General features: G+C 57.7%; 1 protein-coding gene across 2 annotated transcripts in view; it reads left to right on the top strand.

Moving 5' to 3' along the window:
* Positions 1-18,188, top strand: part of COL26A1 (collagen type XXVI alpha 1 chain) — a 182,155-nt gene extending 163,967 nt beyond the window's left edge. For both annotated transcript variants that reach the window (XM_039849022.1, XM_039849021.1), the window contains exons 5-13: positions 4,901-5,054; positions 6,311-6,409; positions 7,062-7,214; positions 9,181-9,261; positions 10,070-10,122; positions 13,889-13,924; positions 15,144-15,191; positions 16,929-17,013; positions 17,764-18,188. In XM_039849022.1, the coding sequence (XP_039704956.1) occupies positions 4,901-5,054; positions 6,311-6,409; positions 7,062-7,214; positions 9,181-9,261; positions 10,070-10,122; positions 13,889-13,924; positions 15,144-15,191; positions 16,929-17,013; positions 17,764-17,924 (870 nt within the window). In that variant the 3' untranslated portion in view covers positions 17,925-18,188. The remainder of the gene's footprint in view (positions 1-4,900; positions 5,055-6,310; positions 6,410-7,061; positions 7,215-9,180; positions 9,262-10,069; positions 10,123-13,888; positions 13,925-15,143; positions 15,192-16,928; positions 17,014-17,763) is intronic.
* Positions 18,189-20,447: the final 2,259 nt, after the last annotated feature.

Here is a 20,447-nt window from a genome sequence, read left to right as displayed (position 1 = left end):
AGGAACAGCAGGAGGTGATGGAGGATCCAGGGCTAGAATACCTATCATAGCAATAACCCTGCCTTGGCTGGTCCCTTCTCAGCTCTGGGCCTCAATTTGCTGCCCTATAAACTGGAAATTGAAGGAGTCACTTTTCTGCCCCTTCCTGGGTCATTTTGAGGCTGGTATACAAGGGGGAGCTTAGATGGCTCTTGCATGGGGCGTTGGGGAAGGCAGCTTGAGTATGGGATGTGCAGAGAGGTGGCCACACCACCCTCTTTCCAGATTCTCAGGTAGGGCCTGAGAGAGTCCTGTTTCAGTTCCTGCGTCTTGTCTGCGTTACTTTCCAGCCGCCTACCTGCCTGCTCCATGCCCAAGTATCTCTTAGAGAGACAGAGCCACTAGGAGTAATGGCCTGGGTTGGCGGGCCTTGAGAGGCAATGGCCTAGAGAGAGAGGGAGACACAATTTGGGTGAGTTGTCAGATCAGTGCAGCAGCCCCAGGGTCTTTGCCATGGACAAATGAGCCTGCAGGGGTCAGAGCACATGGAGCTGGGATCAGCCAGGCCAAGGCTGGGCTCTGATGGCTAACAGCAGAGCCACGTAGGCAGACCCCAGATGGTAGCCAAACCAAGCAGTTGACATAAGAGAGCAGCAGCCCGAGACCTGGAAGCTAAGGCTTCTGCTCCCTCAGACAAGAAGCCTGTTTGGTGTGTCAGGAGGGATGCATTCAAGGGCCAGTAATAGAAACCTAGCTAATGGTAGCTTATTCCTAAAGGACATGTATTGTTTGTTCAAAGGTCCAGGAGTAGGTGGTCCTGAGATTTGTTTGGTGGCTCAAGAACCCAAGCTCTTCACAGCCTTCCCCTTCCTCATTAGTGAATTGTCTTTTGGCTTCATGGTCCATGCCTCATGGTTACAAAGTGACTGCTGCAGCTCAGGGCATCACATCCTAACATCTTGTTCAAAGGCAGGAAGTAGGGTGTGAGGCAAAGTATCCGAACAGACTCATTATGTCTCAATGGCTAGCACCGGGCTGTATGCCCACCTTCCCGTTGCTACAGAGCTGGGAAAATGAGTACCTGGCCGATCACAATTCTTCCTCTGTGGCATACCCATGGGTATACAATAGGGGTGTGGTTGGGTCCACCCACTTTGTGTGGGTGCCCGAGTTGCCGAAGGACCCAGACCTAGCAGCTGATCTGGGATTTCGGCCACCCTCTTTTCCAGGGACAGCTGGAATGGCTGTTGGGGAGAAAGCTTCCTGCCTTTCTTATTCTCGTCCCCCACAGTTTACACTCGGATTTCATGGACCACAGGCATGGGAGGGAGCCCGAGGGGACTTCCCCGTGTGAGGGTCACAGAAGCCTCGGAGTTCGGCTGGTGTCTGGTGCTAATCAGCCAGGCCACAGTGACGTCATTAGGGCCACTGCCCTCAAAGGCCGTGGTCTGGTTTTCTTGGGCCGAGTCCCCACGCCTACTGTTGCCCACCCTGGTGAGCTCATGCCCGGCTGGGCTGGGATCAGTTTCTCCAGGCGGTTGGCCACAGCCAGGCCGGGAGGGCTTGGACTCCGGCCAGGGCTGATGCTAACTTGGCTGTGGCCAGAGCTCTTCTGCCCAAGTCCATAGGCTCTGTGGGCCTTGGTGTCTGTGTGGGAAGTACCCTAGGAAGAAGTGAGCCTGGCCTTTTGTGTATGGACAAGGCTGCATGTGGCAGGTCCCCTCAAGGGAGCCTGGAGCCCAGCCATAAAGGGAGAACACCAGGGCCTGCCCCCAGGACCCCAGAGCAGGCACCCCACCTTCAGTCCCTCCCAGCTGCCCCTACCCCCTACAGCTTGTGACTATTCCCTGTTAAATATGTCCATATGGAGTTCCCCTGAGACACTGCAACTTGATCTACCCCCATACTAGTCACTTTCACCCCGATTTTACCCTCTTCCATGACTCTATTTGACTGGAGGCAATCCTGCTGTCTCCAGAGCCAGGCTAAAATTGGGGAGCCACCCTTCATTTACCCCCGACCTAAGCCTCAGACTGCGGTCCTCCCAGTTCTCCACGCTCCCATCTTCAGTCTTACTGCCCTGGTTCCCCATCACCCCTCCACCCCACAGCCAAGGCTCTTGCCCCTCCTCCCCAGCTCCTCCACAGCCCCAGAGCCCCTGCCTGTGACCTTCTAGGCAACTTCCCAGTGAACGCTGCGGTTGGGGTAGGAATTGTCACCCTCCTCTCCTCGTGGGGTTTCCGGGGCCAGGAGACCAGGTTCTACCCCCAAACTGCTGCGTGGTCTGAGGCAGCCGCTCCTCTTCTCCATGGCTGTGAAGCTCCGCCAAGGCCAAGGCCAAGGCCAAGGCTGTGGCTGTGGCTGTGCTGTGAGGAGTTGGACAAGGCAATATATGGGGCCTTGGCCCCAGTGTCTGCTCGCTGGGTGACCTTAGGCAAGTCACTTGTGGTTTCTGGACCTCTACTTTCACTTTGCCTGTCATGTGGCCACAATGACCCATCCTGTCTCATGGGTCCTTGTGAGGACCAGAGAGGGGAGGGCCTCAGAAGTTGCCGGAGCCTCATGGGGCAGGAGCCCACCTGCCCAATACAGATAGAAACCCTGAGACACTTGGTTCTCTAGGATCCTCAGAGACTCTGTCACCCAGGCCCAGGAACACTGCAGAACTGGTGGGGTTTGGGGTGGGGTGCTCTTTGCCACGCACCCAGGACTTCAGCCTAGCTGAAGCCTGAGCGCTGCGAAGGCAGCTGTTTGTCCCTGTGAGCCACCAGCATCGTCAGGAGTAACCGGGGCACCTATGTGCTACACGCTCCCATTCTCTCATGACCCTACATGGTCAGTGTTATCACCCCCATTTTGCTGATGGGAAAACCGAGGCTCACAGAGGTCATGACGCTTGCACAAGATCACACAGTGGCCACCTAGCGGGAGAGCCGGAATTCAGACTGGTCTGCATGGCAGCAGGGCCTGAGCCTTCCTCACCGGGCAGCACTTAACCTGTGCCGGGCTCTGGGGACAGAGAACAGGAGGGTGCCAATCCTGGCAGTCCTGGTTCCCGAAGGCCCAGCTGGTGGCATTGCTCCCACTACCCCAGCCGTTGACACAAAGCAAGTGTACAGGGGCTAAGAGGAGGACCCCGCTTCTGCCCAGAGGGCCAGAGACTATAGGGAGGACAGACCCACTGGAGTCTTAAGATCTTCCCAGCAGTGAAAGACAAGGTTGGCAGGGGGCCTTGCAGGAGCAAGGGGCTGGAGGTGGGGATCCTCAGGGCATGAAGGGCTCTGGGGGTCATGCAGGGTGCCTGGGACAGAGCAGAGTGGAAGAGCTGAAGGCGAGGCCAAGGAGGGGCAGGGCAGGTCAAGACGGGCACCTGTGAGGGACACTGGAGGTTTAGGGGGGTGGCGCAGGGACGGGGCAGGGTTCACTTGGCATGAGATCCTCACTCTACTGCTGTGGAGTACAAGCTCCAGGAGGGAGGAGGCAGATGGAAGTAGGGATGGCCAAGAGCTGCTTGAGAGCCTGGGGCCACAGGCCTGGGGAGACATGCTGTGGGCAGACCAGATGGCAGGGCACCAGGGCAAGGCCTAGGAAAGGGCTGATGCGCAGGCCCCGACCTCCAAGAAGCGGGGGGCCGGGGGGGAGGGTGTGGCTCAGGGGAGGCCTCAGGACTCTGTGGTGTTGCAGTGGGCGCAGGATGGGACAAGGTGGGGCTTCAGGCCTGGGGGTGAGGTTGGATGCCTTTGGGTGGCAGTGCCTATGGAATTAGACATCAGTGATCATGATAATAGTAGGCCCCCCAGACAGGCCCACTCTCAGCCCCGGCCTCAGACACCCTTAATCACAGGGTGGGGGTGGGGGTGTCTAGGACTCTAGAAGGATGTGGGGTCCTGGTTCCCAATATCTGAAGGGAACCTGAGACACCAGACTTCTTCCTCACCATCAGGTAAATGACACTAACACCAGGGACACACGGGGTGGGAGCAAGAAGCCAACCCCCATTTAATACAGCGGAGGGATCCCAGTGCCCGCCCCAACCCCCAACCGAGCTATGGGCTTACCTAGGTTCTCTGCACCTGCCAGCCTGTCCTTGTCCTGTGCCAATTCTGGGCACGCAGCGCCCCCTGCTGGCCCCTTTTGGGGGCAGCAGGGCTTCGGTGAAACCACTGAGGCCTGGATCCTCACTTAACTGGAATTAGGGAGTCTCTTTGCCCAGGCCCTCAGTCTTTGCAGTCCTTGACCCCTGCCTCCTTCAAGGGGGAGAGGACAGGCTACTTTTCAGGCTTGCCTTGAGTGATCACGGCCTCCTTTCATTTTCCTGGAGCTCTTACTAAAAATCATGCACCAAGCCAGGCCCATTTTCCCCTTCCTTCCTTCCTCCATCCCTCCTCCCTTCCCTACGCTTCTCTCCTCCTTCTCTTTCTCTCTCTTTTTTTCCTTCTCTTCCTTTTGTTCTTTCTCTCTCTTTCATTCTCTCTCTTTTTTTTTCTCTTCTTATTTTCCTCCCTCTCTCCTTCCCTCCTACCATCCATCCATCTGTCCATTCCTCCACGAACATTCCCTGACCGTGTCGTTTGTGCCCTGAGCCAGGCAGTGTGGGAAACAAGCATGCCAGTCCTTCTTGGGAGGAGCCACATAGATCATCATTCCCAGCGATGGCTGTTCTAGAAGAAGTGTACAGGGCATCTGAAAGTGTCTGATGGGGACCTGCTTGACCCTGGAGGTCCAGGAGAGCACTCCTGAAATGGGAAGGCGAGTCGAGCAGGAGTGAGAGAGCATTCTGGCAAGGGGTGTGGTGGTCCCACTGAGGAGAATGACAGCCCAACCCAGCAGTGGGCAGCTGCAGGTCTCATGGGACACTGTCCCTGTCTACATATGTCCCTAGCTTGGCCTGATCCTGACCCGCTTCCCTTCTCCGGCCCAGGTTCTCCTGCTGGAAGCAGCGGAGCGACCCTCAAGCCCAGACAATGACCTGCCAGTCCCCCAGAGCACCCCACCACCCTGGAATGAAGACTTCCTCCCTGACGCTATCCCTCTCGCCCACCCAGGGCCCCGAAGAAGACCCACAGGCCCAGCTGGTGAGTGAGGCCTACAGGGGAGGGCTCAGGCCAGCCACAGAGGCCTTAGGCGTGGCCTCCCAGAGCATCCACAAGTAGGTTACATACTAGGCCTCTGGGTCAAATATGCCCATGTGGCATTTTGAAAAAATTGAGCTAACATTTAAAAAGTGAGAGCAGAGTGGGGAGAGCCACCCCAGCAGTGGGAGAGTTGTCTCCCGTGGTTAGTGCTGGAGCTGAGGGAGAAGCAGATATTCTGCAGTCTTTTAAAGGAGCTGAGGCTGTGGGAGGAGGGATGAGCTCAGGCCTGCTAAAGACATCTTACTCTGGCCTCCCTGGCCCATTTCTCTAGCCACTGTCCCCAAAGTCTCACCCCAGAGAGCTGCCTCATGACCATGTTCTTCAAATCCTTCTTTTGAGACTGAAAAGGAGGGAATTTTCCATCCACGGGAGGACTCAGGCCCCAAACCTCCTGGGAGGTGGGAAGGGAGGTTGGGTCTTCTGGGCCAGATCTTTCTCCTTCGCAGGAAAAGTGCAGTTCCAAGAAATGGCCACCAGATGGGGCACGAGCCCTACAAATGGTGACACCCGGGATCTCCCTGGAATCCCAGAGAGCGGGTGGCATCTCCTCGAACCAGCAGCCCCTGTTAAAGCCCTTTCTCCTGGACCACAGTCATGTGCGGTCAGAGCTAGAGGGACCCGAAGAGCCAGCACAGGTTTCTCCATAAGTCCAGCAAACGTCTCTGAGCACCATCTCTGGGCATTCCAGAGGGACAAGGGGGCTGTTCCCAGGCCACAGGGCAGGCCCTTTATCTCTCTATCTCTTCTCACTCACCCTTGGGAACTGGAGACACCTGTGCTGGGCATGTGTGTCCTTCGGGGCTTTCTGAGATCTCCAAAGAGGCCTTTTTGGGGAGTTTGTTACCACAAGCCCAATTTCCAACTCTGAGCAGGGAGACAGAGGATATAGAGAGACTTGACTCATCAACAGCCTGGCTCTGCGACCGTGAGCAAGGGACCACACCTTTTTGAGCCTCAGTTTCCCTCCCTGTCAAATGGGAACAAAAGCAGCTCTTGAGATCATAGAGGTTAATAGGTACAAAAATGATGCGTAAACTGTGATACCGACTCAAGCTGATGAGGGTCTTTGTCCACCTGGGAAGCCTCGGATAGAAGGGGCTCCCAGGTGTGGGTCAGACCAGACAGCACAGGTGGTCAGGCCTGGAGCCACCAGCTCAGCCCCAATGTTCTCAGGCCTCATCTCATTCTCTCCCCAGGGCCCCCAGGGCAGACGGGACCACCAGGGCCTGCAGGTCCCCCAGGCTCCAAAGGTGACCGGGGCCAGGCAGGAGAGAAAGGCCCAGCAGGGCCTCCCGGTAAGGACACTGACTTTGTCCTTTGTCCACTGGTGGACGGGGGCTGGGGTTTCTCCCTTATCGGAGCAAGCAAGACACCCCATACACCCTGGTCTTGCTGGGGTGAATGACTACCATCTTGGGTGGCTCCGAGTTCACTTACTTCTACCAGCACCCTAACTGCCACCCATCCCAGGCACTTAGGGCCTGGTCTCACCCTAGGCTGCAGGAAGAAGGGAAGGCTCCAGGAGCTGTGGGTTCCAGCATCAGGGTGGGGCTGCTAGGGGCTGGGTGTTGTTTTCAGCCATTTAAACAACAGTTCCAGAGAGCCCCCAAGTCCTCCTGGGTTCTACAGGGGAGTGACCCCTGGTCAGCTTGGCCGCCCCCTTGGTGCTCCTGCCCCAGGGCTGAGGTCCCTGGAGGGGGCAGAGGGCATCAGGCCAGAGCTGTCCCTGCCTCCCTCCCCTGCCACCCAGATGTCTCAGGGTTCCCTCTGCACGGCCGGGAAGGAGAAGCCATTTCACTTACATTCCAGGACAGCCCTCCAGGGAGCCTGTGGTCTAGAGGCCACCACCAACCCTTGCCAACCCTGTCCCTTTTAAGGCCTGTTTCCTATCAGTAATGTTGGCTGCCAGGCCCAGCCCTCACGTAACTCCTCTTCTACCCATTGCAGGCCTCTTGGGGCCACCAGGGCCCCGCGGGCTTCCTGGAGAGATGGGGCGCCCTGGACCCCCTGGCCCCCCCGGCCCAGCAGGCAGCCCGGGCCTCCCTCCAAATGGCCCCCAAGGCGTCCTCTACTCCCTGCAGCCACCTACCGACAAGGACAGTGAGTGTCAACAAGGGCGGGAGTGGGGCAGGCCTGAGCTGCACCGTCTGCTAAGGGACAAGCCATCCCCAGAAGAGCCAGAGAAGGGACCCGTCAGCGAGTGGGGCATTGGCTTGGGAGTGGGCCCCACCAGGCGGGGGAGAACCAGTACTGTCCTCCTAACCCCACTTTGGCACCAACGCGACTTTGGTGCTCAGCTCCTGCCCCTGGGGTCCTAACCCCCCAAGATCACTCTACTCTTTGGCCTGGCCTCGGTTTCTCCTCCTGGTGATGGCAGCACCATCGAGGTCATCCATTATTGCATCTCCTTGTCACCAATCCCCTCACTGCAGGTTATCCAACAAATGTCTATTGAGTACCTACTATGTGTTATCACTGGGGATATAGCAGTGAGCAAAATAAACTTAATGCCCTCAGGGGCCACTGGCTAGCGCAAGGGGGTACCTCTGAGTACCCAGAAACACCCGCGTGCACGTGGGGAAGCCCAGAGAGTAGGCGGGAACCCCGGGTCTGAGGGACAGTGAGGCAGACCAGCCAGGCAGAGAGAGCGTCCGTCCTGTGGGGAGCATTGTTTTTGTTAGTTGCATTGGGCAACCTGGGAAGGGTTTTATAAGAAGCAAGTGACAGGACTGACTTAAAAGTCTGAGGAGAGGGGATGGGTTGGTGACATCCTGGGTACCGTCGGGGAGCGGGACCTCTTGGTCAGCTGTTAGAGAAACCCCAGCCCCTGCCCTGCTGGTGCTTCTGTCTCCCCAGGCAGCACAGCCCTTACCTGAGCGTTAAGGCCTGGGCCTGAGTCGCACTGCCCTCTCTGAGCCTGCTTTTCCATCTGTAAAGTAGGGGTAGTAAAATTCCTTGCTGCAGTTGCTCTGGGCTTATAAAACACAGCCCCCAGCCAGTGCCTACGCCAGGAGGGAGGATTCATTCCCAAGAGAATTGGAGGTCCTAGGGTGCCCTCAGTGGGTGCAGGGCCCAGGCTAGCAGGCCGGGGCCTGGGTAGGGGCCTGGCTCTCACAGGGTGTCTGGCGTGAGTGTTAACTCCCTGAACACTCAGCTTTCTCACCCGCGGTGGGCTCGGCGATGCCCCCCACCCCGCCCCCGAGCAGGGAGAGAACACAGGTGGTGCTTGTAATGAACTTGGGGGTTTCAGGGCCCAGCAGCCCGTACCCCTGAGCCACGAGAAGCCATCCAAAGGCTATGGGCTGCTCTGGCCCGGGCATGATGTCCTGTGTCTGACACAGCCTGCCACCACCAGTGCCCAGACAGAACGCCAGCCCTGAGGTCTCCAAGGGAGGGCAGCCTTTGGGATGTGAACGTTTGGAAAGAGTGGGGATGCCCCAGCGGGAACAGCTGGTGGGGACCAAGCACCCGCAGGGGGCCCACCTGCTTCAAACCTACAGAAGGGCAGTCCAGGGTTCTGTGTGTGGAGGGAGGAACAGAGGTAGCCGCCCTCACCCTGGACATTTCCTGGGCTGGCTGCCCTGGGCCTGGCTCTCAGAAAGGGCAGGGCACAGTCACATGGGGCTCGTCCCGGAGGAACCCAGGTCGCGGGACAGACCGGTAGACAGACCAGGCCCTGATGGAGGCAGTACAGACCTTGAGGAGGAAGGGTTTCCTGGAAGAGACCCTAAAGGGGTGAGCCAGCTGTGGACATCAGGACAGGCATGTGGGGTGGAGCCTGGCAGAGAGTGCCAGCCTGGGATATTGGGGAAGTGAGCGAGGTGGGGCCAGAGTCTTAGGGCCTGGAATGTTCAGGAAGGAATTTGTCTTTATATGAAGCCCACTGGGCTGTCGCGGCCCTTTGATCTGGCCTCTGCGTGGGAACAGTAGCATCTGTTTGCCAGGGGTGTTGTGAGGCCCAGCAGGGACCGGGGTGTCTATTTCGGCTCTGAGGGGTCTTAGGTACAGCCTCCCAGCTCTGCCGGCTCCACCTTGCTGGGTCACAGGCCATCTGCTCTTCCCACAGATGGAGACTCACAGCTGGCTTCTGCCGTGGACACGGTGCTGGCGGGTGTCCCAGGGCCGCGGGGTCCTCCCGGGCCTCCAGGTAAGTGCAGAGGGCAGCAGCACAGGCTGACCTGGACTGGGTACCCCCTCTGGAGCTTGGCCTGGGCCAAGGGACCTCGAAGGGGCCATTAGGGGGCCCGCAGCCTTGGCAAGGTGCTAGGGACTTAGTCTGCCCTAACCTGCTATGTGACCTGAGGTAAGGTTCCTGGCTTCCAAGTGGCAGCTCGCCTATGGGACTGGATACGGGAACCCCAAGTTCCTGACGCTCTTGGGTGGGGGATGCACTGGAGTGCATGGAGGCCCAGGCCCAAAGGGAGCATGGGGTCAGCACAGAGGCAGCTCAGGTGGGGCAGGTGCCTATGAGAGTCAGGAGGCCCACAGCCTCTAGGCAGAAGCCAGGGCCCCTGGGGGAAGGGTTGGCCCTGGGGCCCAATGGGCTGAGTCTGGGTCTGGCTTGACTCCCACCCTCCACAGACCCTTTCTGGGTGAAGCCCCACCCACCCCGCTGTGTGGTTGTTCCTAGGCCCAGTTCACTCACTCCTGTCATTTATTTACTCTTATACACAAATAACAAATATTCACTGAGCATGGTCCTACTTATTAGGCAGTGTTCCAGGTCCTTGGGACACTTTAATAAACAAACACTCCTGTCTGATCTGAAAATGGGCAAGGGAGGCCAGGAGAGTACGTGTTCCCCCGCCGTTCATTCACCAAGCCTCTGTTTGCTGCCCATGGAGACAGCCCCAGGGCAGCGGCTGGAGTGGGAGGGTGGGAATTTCTTTCTCCAAAGCCGATGGGGGTTGGGGCCTGCTCTGGCCCCAGGTGACCATCTGTGACTCTGCCTACAGGTCCCCCTGGACCACATGGTCCCCCAGGACCCCCAGGCGCACCTGGATCCCAGGTATGGTCTCTCCCATTTCTGACAGGGGAGGGGGCATTGGCTCCCTAGGAAAGGAGGAGCCAGGCTTTTTCCCTGCAGGACTTGCTCAGGAAGGAACCGGCCCAGGGGCAGCTAAGCGTGGGATTCTGGTTTGATCAGCAGCAGCGTCCTTTGCTGCTCATTTCTTCTATGCCAGGGAGGTATTAGCATCTTTCCCGTTTCATAGATGAGCTGAGACCCAGAGAGGCCAACATCAATGAATGTCCACCCTACCCTATTACTCCTTTTCCCTGAGAATTGCCTATGTGGGAAGGGGCACCCCAACCCCTGACTGGGTGGCCCCAACCCTAGCTTGTTTTGCCTTTCCAGTTGTATTACCTTGAGCTAAAAGGCAGTGTCTCTGGGCTCTGGCTTCCTCGGCAGCTGAGCCCAGGAACTCAGGGCCTCCCTTACAGATTGTTACAGGGAGTAAAAGAGAAATGAAACGCCAGGCAGAAGTGCCTTGTGTTGCAGGAACCCAGGGGCCTGGGAGGAAAATCACACGGAGGAGGAGGAAGGGCCCAGGATGTCTGGTGCGGGCAGGAAAGGTGATGTTTGGGGATGTCCTACTGCGTAGAGCTTCCTGCAGCCCCCTCCCCAGGCTTCGTCCAGACCAAGGGCTCTGCTGTCCTGGAGCTCTGGCTCTGGGGCTGGAGGCTTGCTGAGAGGTGGCCTCCACAATGTGAGGGGTGTGGATCTGGGCCTTGGTCCTGTGGGCATTGGGACCTGGGGAGTCTCACAGGTTCATTCATCACTTGACAAATATTGCCCAAGCTCTGGGAGGGCGCCAGCCCTCCATCTGACAACAGCAGGCCCTGGGGCTGCACCCCAGCCCCCTAAGCTTACATTCTAGACCTCAAAGAACTGGTGTCCCACAACTCTGATTGGCTTTTGTCCCCACTGTATATTTTCAGACCAGGAAGACACAGCTCCTCCCGAAGGAGAAGGGCTGGCTGATGCATGGCCCGTGGGGAGGGGTGGACAGGAGCTCTAACTGCGGTTTGCTGCACAGAGCATAGGGCAGAGCGAGAGTGAATGCAGTACAGACAGGGTGGTGGGCAGAACCTGGCGTGGGGCCGGGGCTACAGAGGGGCTGGGAGGTCCCCAGGCCTGATTTGCTCTCAAGTCAGGTGGGGTGGGCCAGGTAAGCTGAAAGTCTAGTGCCCCAGAGCCAGGCACCCCGGGGTACCCTCCTGGCCTCTTTTGCCCCCAGCCACACATAGGCCCTGGAGAGAGAGGTTGGGGGCAGGTGAGGGAATGCCAGTGACCAAGAGGCCCAGGGAACCATAGGGGACGGCTGGGGGAGAGAAGCCCAGCGGAGCTTCAGGCACGCTGCAGGAGCTCTGTGCAGCGAGGCCCTCCTGCTGCTTTAGCTCACAGCAACAGGTGAGGTCAGGGACGCGGTATTCCCAGTCCCGCCCCCACCTGCTCATGCCAACTGCTTCCAAGGATCCCATCATTTAACCCCAGCAGCGATGGGGAAGTGGAGGCTCAGAGAAGTTGTCACTTGCCAGAGTCACACGGCCGGGGAGCAGAGCTGGAACCCTAGGCCTCTCAGGCCTTCTCCAGCTGCCTCCGGCCCTTGCCAGGAATGCAGTGGGTGCTTGGGGGTAGCCTTATCCTGCCAGTCTGTTTTTAGGGTCTTCCAGGCCCTTGTGGGCAGGGCTGCCTCAAGTGGCTGTGCAGACCATATCCTCATGGGGACCCGTGTCTGCAAGATTCCAAGGAGGTTCAAAGGAACCAAGTCTAAACTGCTCATTCAGCCCCCGTCGAGAGGGTATGACCAGGCATCCACGTGAGGGGTCTTTGGGCTGCTGGCATCTTGACCCCTTACATCACTACTGTGGTCCTTTTCTAAGGCTGGGGACCTATGGCCAGGGATGGGATGCCAGAGGACACCAGGCCTGTCCCTGGCTCTCCAGGGCCCCAGTGGACAGGACCCAAAGAGCCCCTTCCCAGACCCAGGGCCTTGCCAGGGCCTGTCCAGGCCCCCATATGGCAGGTGCAGAGAAAGGTTCCATGGTTAACCCAAATATTGACAGTGTCGGAAGGGCCACCAGCTTCCTCTGCTCACCACAGAGGGGCCGGACTGTGGCTTCACTGTGGACGATGGGGCCAGCCCGGTGACCCACCCATCGTTTCCTTCCCTTGCCAAGGAGTCAAGGCCACTAAGGATTGGGGGTGGGGGTCCTCCTAGAGCAGGGTCAGATAGGAGTGAGAAGGGACAACAATGGAGGACCAGGTGGCCCCTATTCTCTCCTCTGATAGGGACAGATAGGCTGAGGTTAGAAGCCTAGCTCTGCCTATTTCTAGCTGGTGACCCTGAGCAAGTCACTGACCCCTCTGGTCCTCAGTTTCTCCATTTATGAAATGAGGATAAAAATCCCTCCTAGGCAGGTTCATTGTGAGGGATCGAGGGGATAATAGATAAGAAATTCCAGGCCCTGAGGAGACCCTTAATAAATGCTCTTTATGAACCAAACATCTCCTGGGGCCTCAGTTGCATCAGACAGAGTACTGGACACAGGAATAGGGACATCGGGACTGGCTCAGTGGTAGCTGACAATCTAATGGGGGAGGCGGACAATGAAAAGTGAGTAAGCGTCATGAAAGAACTAAATGAAGCAGTATGACAGAGTAACTGGGAAGGGGCCTGCTGCGACAGAAGAGATGTGACGTGAAGAGGTCACATCCCAGTTCCTCGGGTCTCAGACATTTTGGAACCAGAGGAGCAGCCATGCAAAGATGCCAAGAAAAAGCAGTCCAGGTAGAAGGAAGAGTGAGTGCAAAGTCCCTGAGGCAGGAAAAAGGCTGGGACAAGCCAAGCAAAGGAGCGTGTGCTATGAGATGAAGCAGAGATGAAGCGGCGAAATGGGCCGGGCCTTCCCTATGGGGCTGAAGTTCGTCACCGTGGAAGGGGAACTCTGAGTGTCAGGGAAGGAGAGTCCATCATCTGATTTACATCTTTAAAAGGCTCCTTGGCTGTTGTGGGAGGAATGGAAGACGGGGTGGGGTGTGGAGCAGGGAGATGAGGGGGAAGGCCACAGCAGCAGACAGGGGACTTGAAGGCGCCTTACATTAAGGCGGTAACAGTGAAAGTGGCCGAGTGAACGGACATATTTAGAAAGTCGACCTGACAGGTCTGGCTGATGGAATGAATTTGGTGAGTGAGGGAAAGGGCAGGTGAGCTCCCAGGTGTGTGCTAGAGCCGCTGGGAGGACCATGGCGTCTGACTGTGGGGCGAGGGCAGATATGAAGTACAGGAGTTCCACTTTGCAGAGGTGTAGTGCGGTGCCTCCTGGTGGGCCTGGTGGAGATGTCGGGAGACGGCTGAAGGCGGGGGTCTGGGCCTCTGGGTCTGGGGCTCCAGGGGCCTTCCCCTGGGCACCGGCACTGACGGGAGTCCACCCATGGAACCCTCGCTGTCGCTCGGTCTCTGAGAACCGTTCTCTCACGTGTGGGGAGGAGGCGTGCTTTGCCATCTGTTCCCCTTCTCCAGGTGATGGGGCGCTGCCCCATTCCACAGGTAAGAAGACCAAGGGCTCAGCCGAGGCTCACTGAGGAGCCAGAGGAGGGCGGCTTCAGGACCTGGGAGGTCCCCAAGTGTGGCCTTTCCATGTCCTCCACGCCATTGTCTTCCACTCCTATTTTTCGAATTCAGAGCCCAGTGAAAGGGGAGGGTGAGGGAAAGACTGAGGGGTTGGTGGGGGCAGGCAAGGCCCAATCTACCTCGTTTGGTTCTCTACAGGGCCTGGCTGGAGAACGGGGCACGACAGGGCCATCTGTAAGTGTGGGGCTGTGTAGATGGGCCACTTCTAGGGCGGTGGGCTCTGATATGGGAGGAGGGGCTGGGGTCTGTCCCGCGTGACCTTGCCTGAGCTCAGCCCCACAGCCTCCCCAAATGTGGGAGCACAGAGCAGAGGAGAGAAAGGGGCAACCTGAGTCCCGTCCCAACGGCCCAAGTTGAGAAGGGGTGGCTTTGAGAGCTAGGGAGCCCCCTCACTGGGAATGTGAGCAAGGACTGAGAAACTTCCTGTTAGCGGGGGTTGGGTGAGAATCCTGAGGTGTCTTCCACGGAACCCAGACCCCTGGGTTAACATGCTGTGTGACCTGGATGGAGTGTTCTTTCCCTTCTCTGACCTCCCAGAAGTAGGAGGCTTAGACCGCTGACCTCTAATTTCCCTTCTTAGAAATAAGAATTCATGAGTCTGAACTCCTGTCTCTAGGCAGGGAAACCTCCTTTGTGCCTAAGCCTTACCAAGGGTAGGGGGGCAGGGGAAGGTGATGCTCTTTGCTGAGCACCTACTATGTGCTGCATACAGTGGAGATGCTCTTCATAGTCGATTTAAGTTTCACAGTGACCCAGGGAGACCATGTTTTTTTATTCCTGTTTGCCAGAACTGGCAGCTCAGAGAGGGTAAGTAACTTTTCCAAAGTCACACAGCAAGGTAATGATAGAGCCAAGATTTAAACCCAGGAGCATTAGCTTCCAAAGCCATGGCTCCTCCCGGGCTTCTGTCTAGTACTGTATGACAACTTCCACGGAGGAGAGACTTCCACAGCACTTCCAGGCGCCAGGCTCCGGTCTAAGCTCTTTATCTATGTTGATTTACTTTATCTTTCTAATAGTCCTATGGGGTAGATACAATTATTACCCTATTTTGGAGATGAGAACACCGAGGCACAGAGGTAAAGTGCCTCGCTCAATCAAGGTCGCACAGGAGGAGTAAGCAGCAGCAGGTGTCATCGTGAGGCCGGCCCCGATTTAGAGGCAGGGAAGCAGAGTCCAGAGATTCCCAAAAGTGCAAAGACAGAAGCCCACGGGGGTCCCACTCCAGACCCCGCCTCCTGCCCCAGAAGCCGAGTTAAGCCCCTAAAGCCAGTTTGAGACACCTCCCATGCCAGGTTGTGTAGGGGACCAGAGCCTTGGCCCTCTCCCGCTCTGCTCACCCCAGCCCGCACCCCACCCCGCACCCTTTGTTGACCGCGTGATTTTCTTCTAGGGTGAGCCTGGTGGGAAGGGGGAAGCAGAAGAGAAAGCTGCCGCAGAGGTAACCATGCTGTGGGCCGTGCTTACTCCCACCCCCTTGGCTGTGTCTGAGTGGGAGAGCGCGTACCCAACAGATCTGTACTGACACCCCTCGGTCCTGAACCCAGGCGGACAGTGATCCCAGCCCAGCACGAGAGACAAATGAGTGAAATAGTGACTAATTGTAGCATAGTGTGAAGATTCTGCAGTGGGGGCAGCACAATTAGGGAGACTGGCCCACAGCTAGACCCTGCTGGAGAAAGCAGGAGGAGCTGTGGACCTGCGGAAGAGGCTTCAGGCTGCAGGGCTCCTCTCCAGGGACGAGACTCTCCCATGAATAGCGTCTGGCCCATGGATGTGCCCACGGGTCACGGGTTGGTGGACTGAAGGATACGTGGGCAGGTGGACAAACGGCTGATGGATGTGGGCCAGAACAATAAGGGAGTGAGGATGAGAGCATGCGGGGGCCTGGGCAGGGCGGAAGGGACACAGGCCAGGCGAGGGCATGGCCACGTGGACCCATTGCCTTCTGGGAGGAGCAGGAGCATTAGGGACTGGGATGATGGATAAAGGAGGTGAAGGCAGTGGGGCCAGTAGGGAAGGCCTTGTGAGCTGAGAATAAGAATTCCCTGAGTGGGCACGTGGCTCCGCTTAAGTGAGTGAATTCAGGGAGGTTCCAAGCATAGGGGTATCAGGCGAGGTCTTTGTGGGACTGGAGAAGGGGGAAGATGTTAGAACCAGAGCAACTGTGGTGGGTGCAGGAGGCAGTGGGAGGAAGATGTGGGTGCTGGGACAGAAGCTCAGAATCACAGGGCGCTCGCGATGCCAGACTGAGAGGGTACCTGTGACTCCCCCCTCCCATTTTATAAAAATAAAACCTGTGGCCCAGGAACATGGGGCTCAGCCTGGACCGCGTGGACCCCTGCTCTCACTGGGACACCCCCATCCCAGATACTGCCCACAGCACAGCTTCTGCTGGACTTTGGTTCCCTTGTGGGAAGACCTCACTCCTGTAATCCAGTGGGATGCTTTTTGGTTTCCTTTTGTTTTGTTTTAAGCTAAATTAATCTGAATGTCATGACAGCTGTCATGTTATACCAGCAAAAGGTGCCTGTTTTGTTGCTGTCTCCAGGCAGAGACTTGTCCCTCCACCACCACTTTTCTTTTCAAAGTGGCCTTGACACCTGTCTTCTCAGTAAGTTAGCTCATTCGCGTGTCCGGGCACACAAGGTCCTTCGCCTAAGTGTCGGCCAGGTCTCAGATATGCAGACTTGCCATCGGTGAGCCCTCCTGCTGGCACTCCAGAAGCTATGGCTCTACCTTCCCCTTTACTAGCCAGGGTGGCCACACAGGGGGCTCTCAGGCGGGCAGTGCTAGGAAGGAAACCAGCAAAGTTCCCCACCTTTGGCCCCTGCTAGGTGCTCTGCCCAAGGCAGGGTATTTTCTGAAAAGTCGGTCACACAGGGGAAGCAGTCAAACAACTGCAGAGCAGGAAGGACCCAGGCTCAAGGGGACAGGTCTGTGTATGAAGTGTCAGTTGGCCACTTCCAGGCCGTGTGGCCACAGGAAGCTGTGGTTACCCTCTCTGTGCTTCAGGTTCTTTGTCTTCAAACAAGAATTTGAATGCCATCCCTAGTACAAAGTGGATGATGGCTGTTAATGATGGTGACAGGAGGGAAGAGGTAGGAATGGGGAGGGCTGGGACAACACATATACCGAAGCAGAACGGCCTTGACCCTGGCCGCTTCCTCTCCACCAGGGCGAGGGGGTGCAGCAGCTGCGGGAAGCCCTGAAGATCCTGGCAGAGAGAGTCCTCATCCTGGAGCACATGATTGGGATCCACGGTGAGTAGAGACCAGGGCCTGGGGACGGGTGGGCCCACAGCTGGCCGCCAAGTTCGGGATCTACCTCTGAGCCCACTCCGCAGTCCCTGCTGCCCTCATGGCAGCTGCGGCTGTCTCTGATCTCCCCGCTTCCATGACCCCTCCACTTGGCTGCCAGAGAGCTTTCCCCAAACCCCGGTCTGACCCTGTTCTTCAAGGACCCTCAGTGGCTCCCTGCTGCCTATGATTGACATTTGGGTGCATCAAGTCCTAAGTCCCTCTCCAGGATAGCCTGGTGCCCAGTGACACAGAGCCACCACTGCCATGCCTTTGCTCACGCCAGCCCCTCTGCCTGGTAAACACCAACTCTCGCTTCAGGACCTGCTCCAAGTTCTCTTACTCTGTGAGGCCAACTTCCTCTCTCCTCACAGTGCTCTGAAGAGCTTTCTATTCCCTCATGGGGCGGGGATTCCATATCTCTCCCTGGCACACTGGCAGGCCCTGGTGGCAAGGTGGTGACTGGAGCCTCTGCAGGGCCTACAGTTCAGTCTTGGTCAGTATTTGCTGATGAATGAATGAATGAACGAGTGGGTGAATGAATGGATACATGCATGAGTGAATGAATGAATGAATGAGCGAATGAGTGAATGAATGCATGAGGAATAGAAAGCCCTGTCCTTGCTGGGCATAGTGCATCCTTTGCTGACTGGGGACCAGAAACAAAGATGCCTTTGAGTGCTCCCAAGGCCCACCCTCTTGCTCTCCTTCCAGATCCCCTGGCCTCCCCAGAGGGGGGCTCTGGCCATGACGCTGCCCTGAAAGCCAGCCTCAAGATGAAGCGTGGTGGGGCTCCACCCGATGGCTCCCTTGCTGCCCTGCTCGGCCCCAACCCTGTGCAGAAGAGCACCGGCCGGGCCAGTGGCGGGAAGTAAGGGCCCAGCTCTCCAGGACATGCCCGGCCCCACCAGAGACCCAGCCCTGAAGCCTGTGCCGCCACTGGTTCCCAAAGACACCCCTAGCGGGACTGGGCTCCAGGCATGGATCATCATCAGGGACATTGGCTCGCAGGGCTTGAGGGCCTTGGGGACAGATGGAATTTCCAGGGGCAAGGTCCAGAGGGACCCTGTCTTTGTCCCTGCAGAAGACAGAGTCTGGGTGGGCTGGGCGGGATGTGAGAATAATCATAATACTCATCATTTACTGAGTCCCTGTGACACCTCCGCCTGTCCAAGGAGCTCTCCCTACATTGTCTTATTTAACCCTTAGGAGGTAGGCTTGTTATCCCCACTTTGCATGGGGAACAGAGGCTTGGAGAGGATAAATAACCTACAACACCACCGGACCATGGAGAGCTGGGGCAGAATTTGAACCCTGGCTTTTCAGTTTCTGAGCTCTCTACCTGGCCATCTTCCCCTCATCGTAGGAAACTCAGACAGGGTGGGCGCAGGGCCGCGGGGAGGCTGGAATGGCCAGCAGGAAGAAGGGCAGAGCCCTGGGCCTCCTTCCTTGACTCCCTTCCCCTGGCTTGGGGCCAAGGAGAACCTGAATAAACCCGTGATGGCCATGCAGACCCCAGGCTAAGAGGGGCATTGGAGGTGCAAGGGCCCTCCAGCCAGATTGGCATAGCCCACTGCCGCCTCCTAAGCTCTCTGAGCCCACCCATCCCCACCAGGGCACTCCCACCCCTGAGCCGGGAGGAGGCGGGATTTAATGGGGGTTGTGCATCCTCAAGGGACCATCGCATGCAGCCTTACCCTTCTCCGGGAATCTGTAAGGATGGCCACTTCTGTGTTACATGGCAAGTCTAATGTCTCCTTGATGAAGCAGAGAAAGAAGGGCTGCCAGAGTCCCAGGCCCTGCCGCTGAGAGATGTGCCCACCCGCAGGGCTGTGGGCCCAAGCAGCTCTATAGCAGACCCCCAGGTCCCCAGTGCCCCAGAGTAGCTCAGACCATAGCCCTCAAGGCCACGCAAAGCCTCTCAGGCTATGGGTCCCCTGTGACCCAAACCATCCTAATGCTCCTCTCTCGCTGGGCCGGGACCCAGACTCAGCGAGGGCAGCAAACTCGGAGATTCACAGGTGCTGGCACCACCCAGGCATGTCTCCCCGGGCAGCAGGAGCAGCCCATCCCCAGTGCTCTCGGTGCTCCTGGGAAGTTGTGGCCTGTTCCCACCAGGCCCGGTAACCTCTCCTTGCCCTCAAAGCCCTGACTACACCTCATGGGGCAGGGCTGTCCCAGGGGCCAAAGAAGGGCCTCCCGCAGGCCTGTCTTCTTGAAGGGGCGGTCAGAGGCGGGCAGGAAGTCTGTAATGCTCTGACAATAAAGGTGCTCTCCCCACTGGGGGTCTGGTGTGATGTGGCAGTGGCTTTGGGGAGGCCTGGTGAGCCTGGCCACAGTGACCCTCAGGCACTGTGGGAGGCTGTCCCTAGAAGGCCCGACACCTAGTGACACTGTGTCTGGATGTGAGACATACATGGCAGGCAGTGACCATGGGGCCACACCAGCACGACGGAGCGGGCAGCTAATCTAGGGGCATGAGGAGGGGCCACGGAGGGAATGGTCTTCAGGGATCAGCAGAAGTCAGCTAAACAGGAAAGAGCTCTGAAGCCAGGGTGGACAGCATAGGCAAAGGCTTGAAGGGGGAAGGAGGGTGGCCCATTGGTGACTCCTTGGGCACGGTGTACACAGAGTATGCATGCAGGGGTGCAGGAGGGAGAGGATGGGCCTGCTAGAGATGCCAGTGCTTCTCCCAGATGGTTGAATGCCTTTTTCTTTCTCCAGGCCACCCTCTCAGCTCACTGGGGCCCCTCATCCTGCCCAGAGCACCCCCTGGGGCTCCCACGAGACTGAATGCCATCCGACAAACTAAGTCTTCTAACCCTTACTGAAGCAGGCCACGAGACACTTCACTCTCCCAGACCTAGTGGCAGAATGGGGCCCTAAGAAAGACCGTTCTGCTTACCTGAGACACCAAACATGCTGCCCTGGTGGCCCCAGCCCAGGCTCCGTATGGGCCTCTCCCCTGAATGTCTTAAGGGTAGGCCATGTCACCAGTGCCAGATGCATCCTTAGACCGGGGGGGACCCTGCTTTGGGAGGGTGTGGACCGAGCATAGACATGCAGGGGTCGGGTGGTGTGGGGGTGGTCCACACATGCACATAAAACCCTTCAGTGCAGGACAGAAACAAGCCGGTGCGGAGAGGTAGGGGTTCAAAGGGCCAGGGGCTGGCTCTCCCCTGGCTGTCAGGTTCCAGTGAAGAACTCTGCGAGTTCACAATCTGATGTCAATCTGGCTTTGCAGATCCTTATAACGCATAGAGCATATTTTAAGTTGGTTAGCTCGATGTATAAAAAGATGTATAGGAAGCCTCCGTTTGTCCTCTGGCCTTGGATCCTGCACGCGGTCCGGGACAGGCCTGGGTGGGGGCTCGCAGAGTCTGGAGTGAGCCTTCCCT

This window comes from Pteropus medius, unplaced genomic scaffold, assembly GCF_902729225.1.
Source record: "Pteropus medius unplaced genomic scaffold, Ma_sr-lr_union100, whole genome shotgun sequence".
NCBI lineage: Eukaryota > Metazoa > Chordata > Mammalia > Chiroptera > Pteropodidae > Pteropus > Pteropus medius.
This window is presented reverse-complemented; position numbering and strand designations above follow the sequence as displayed.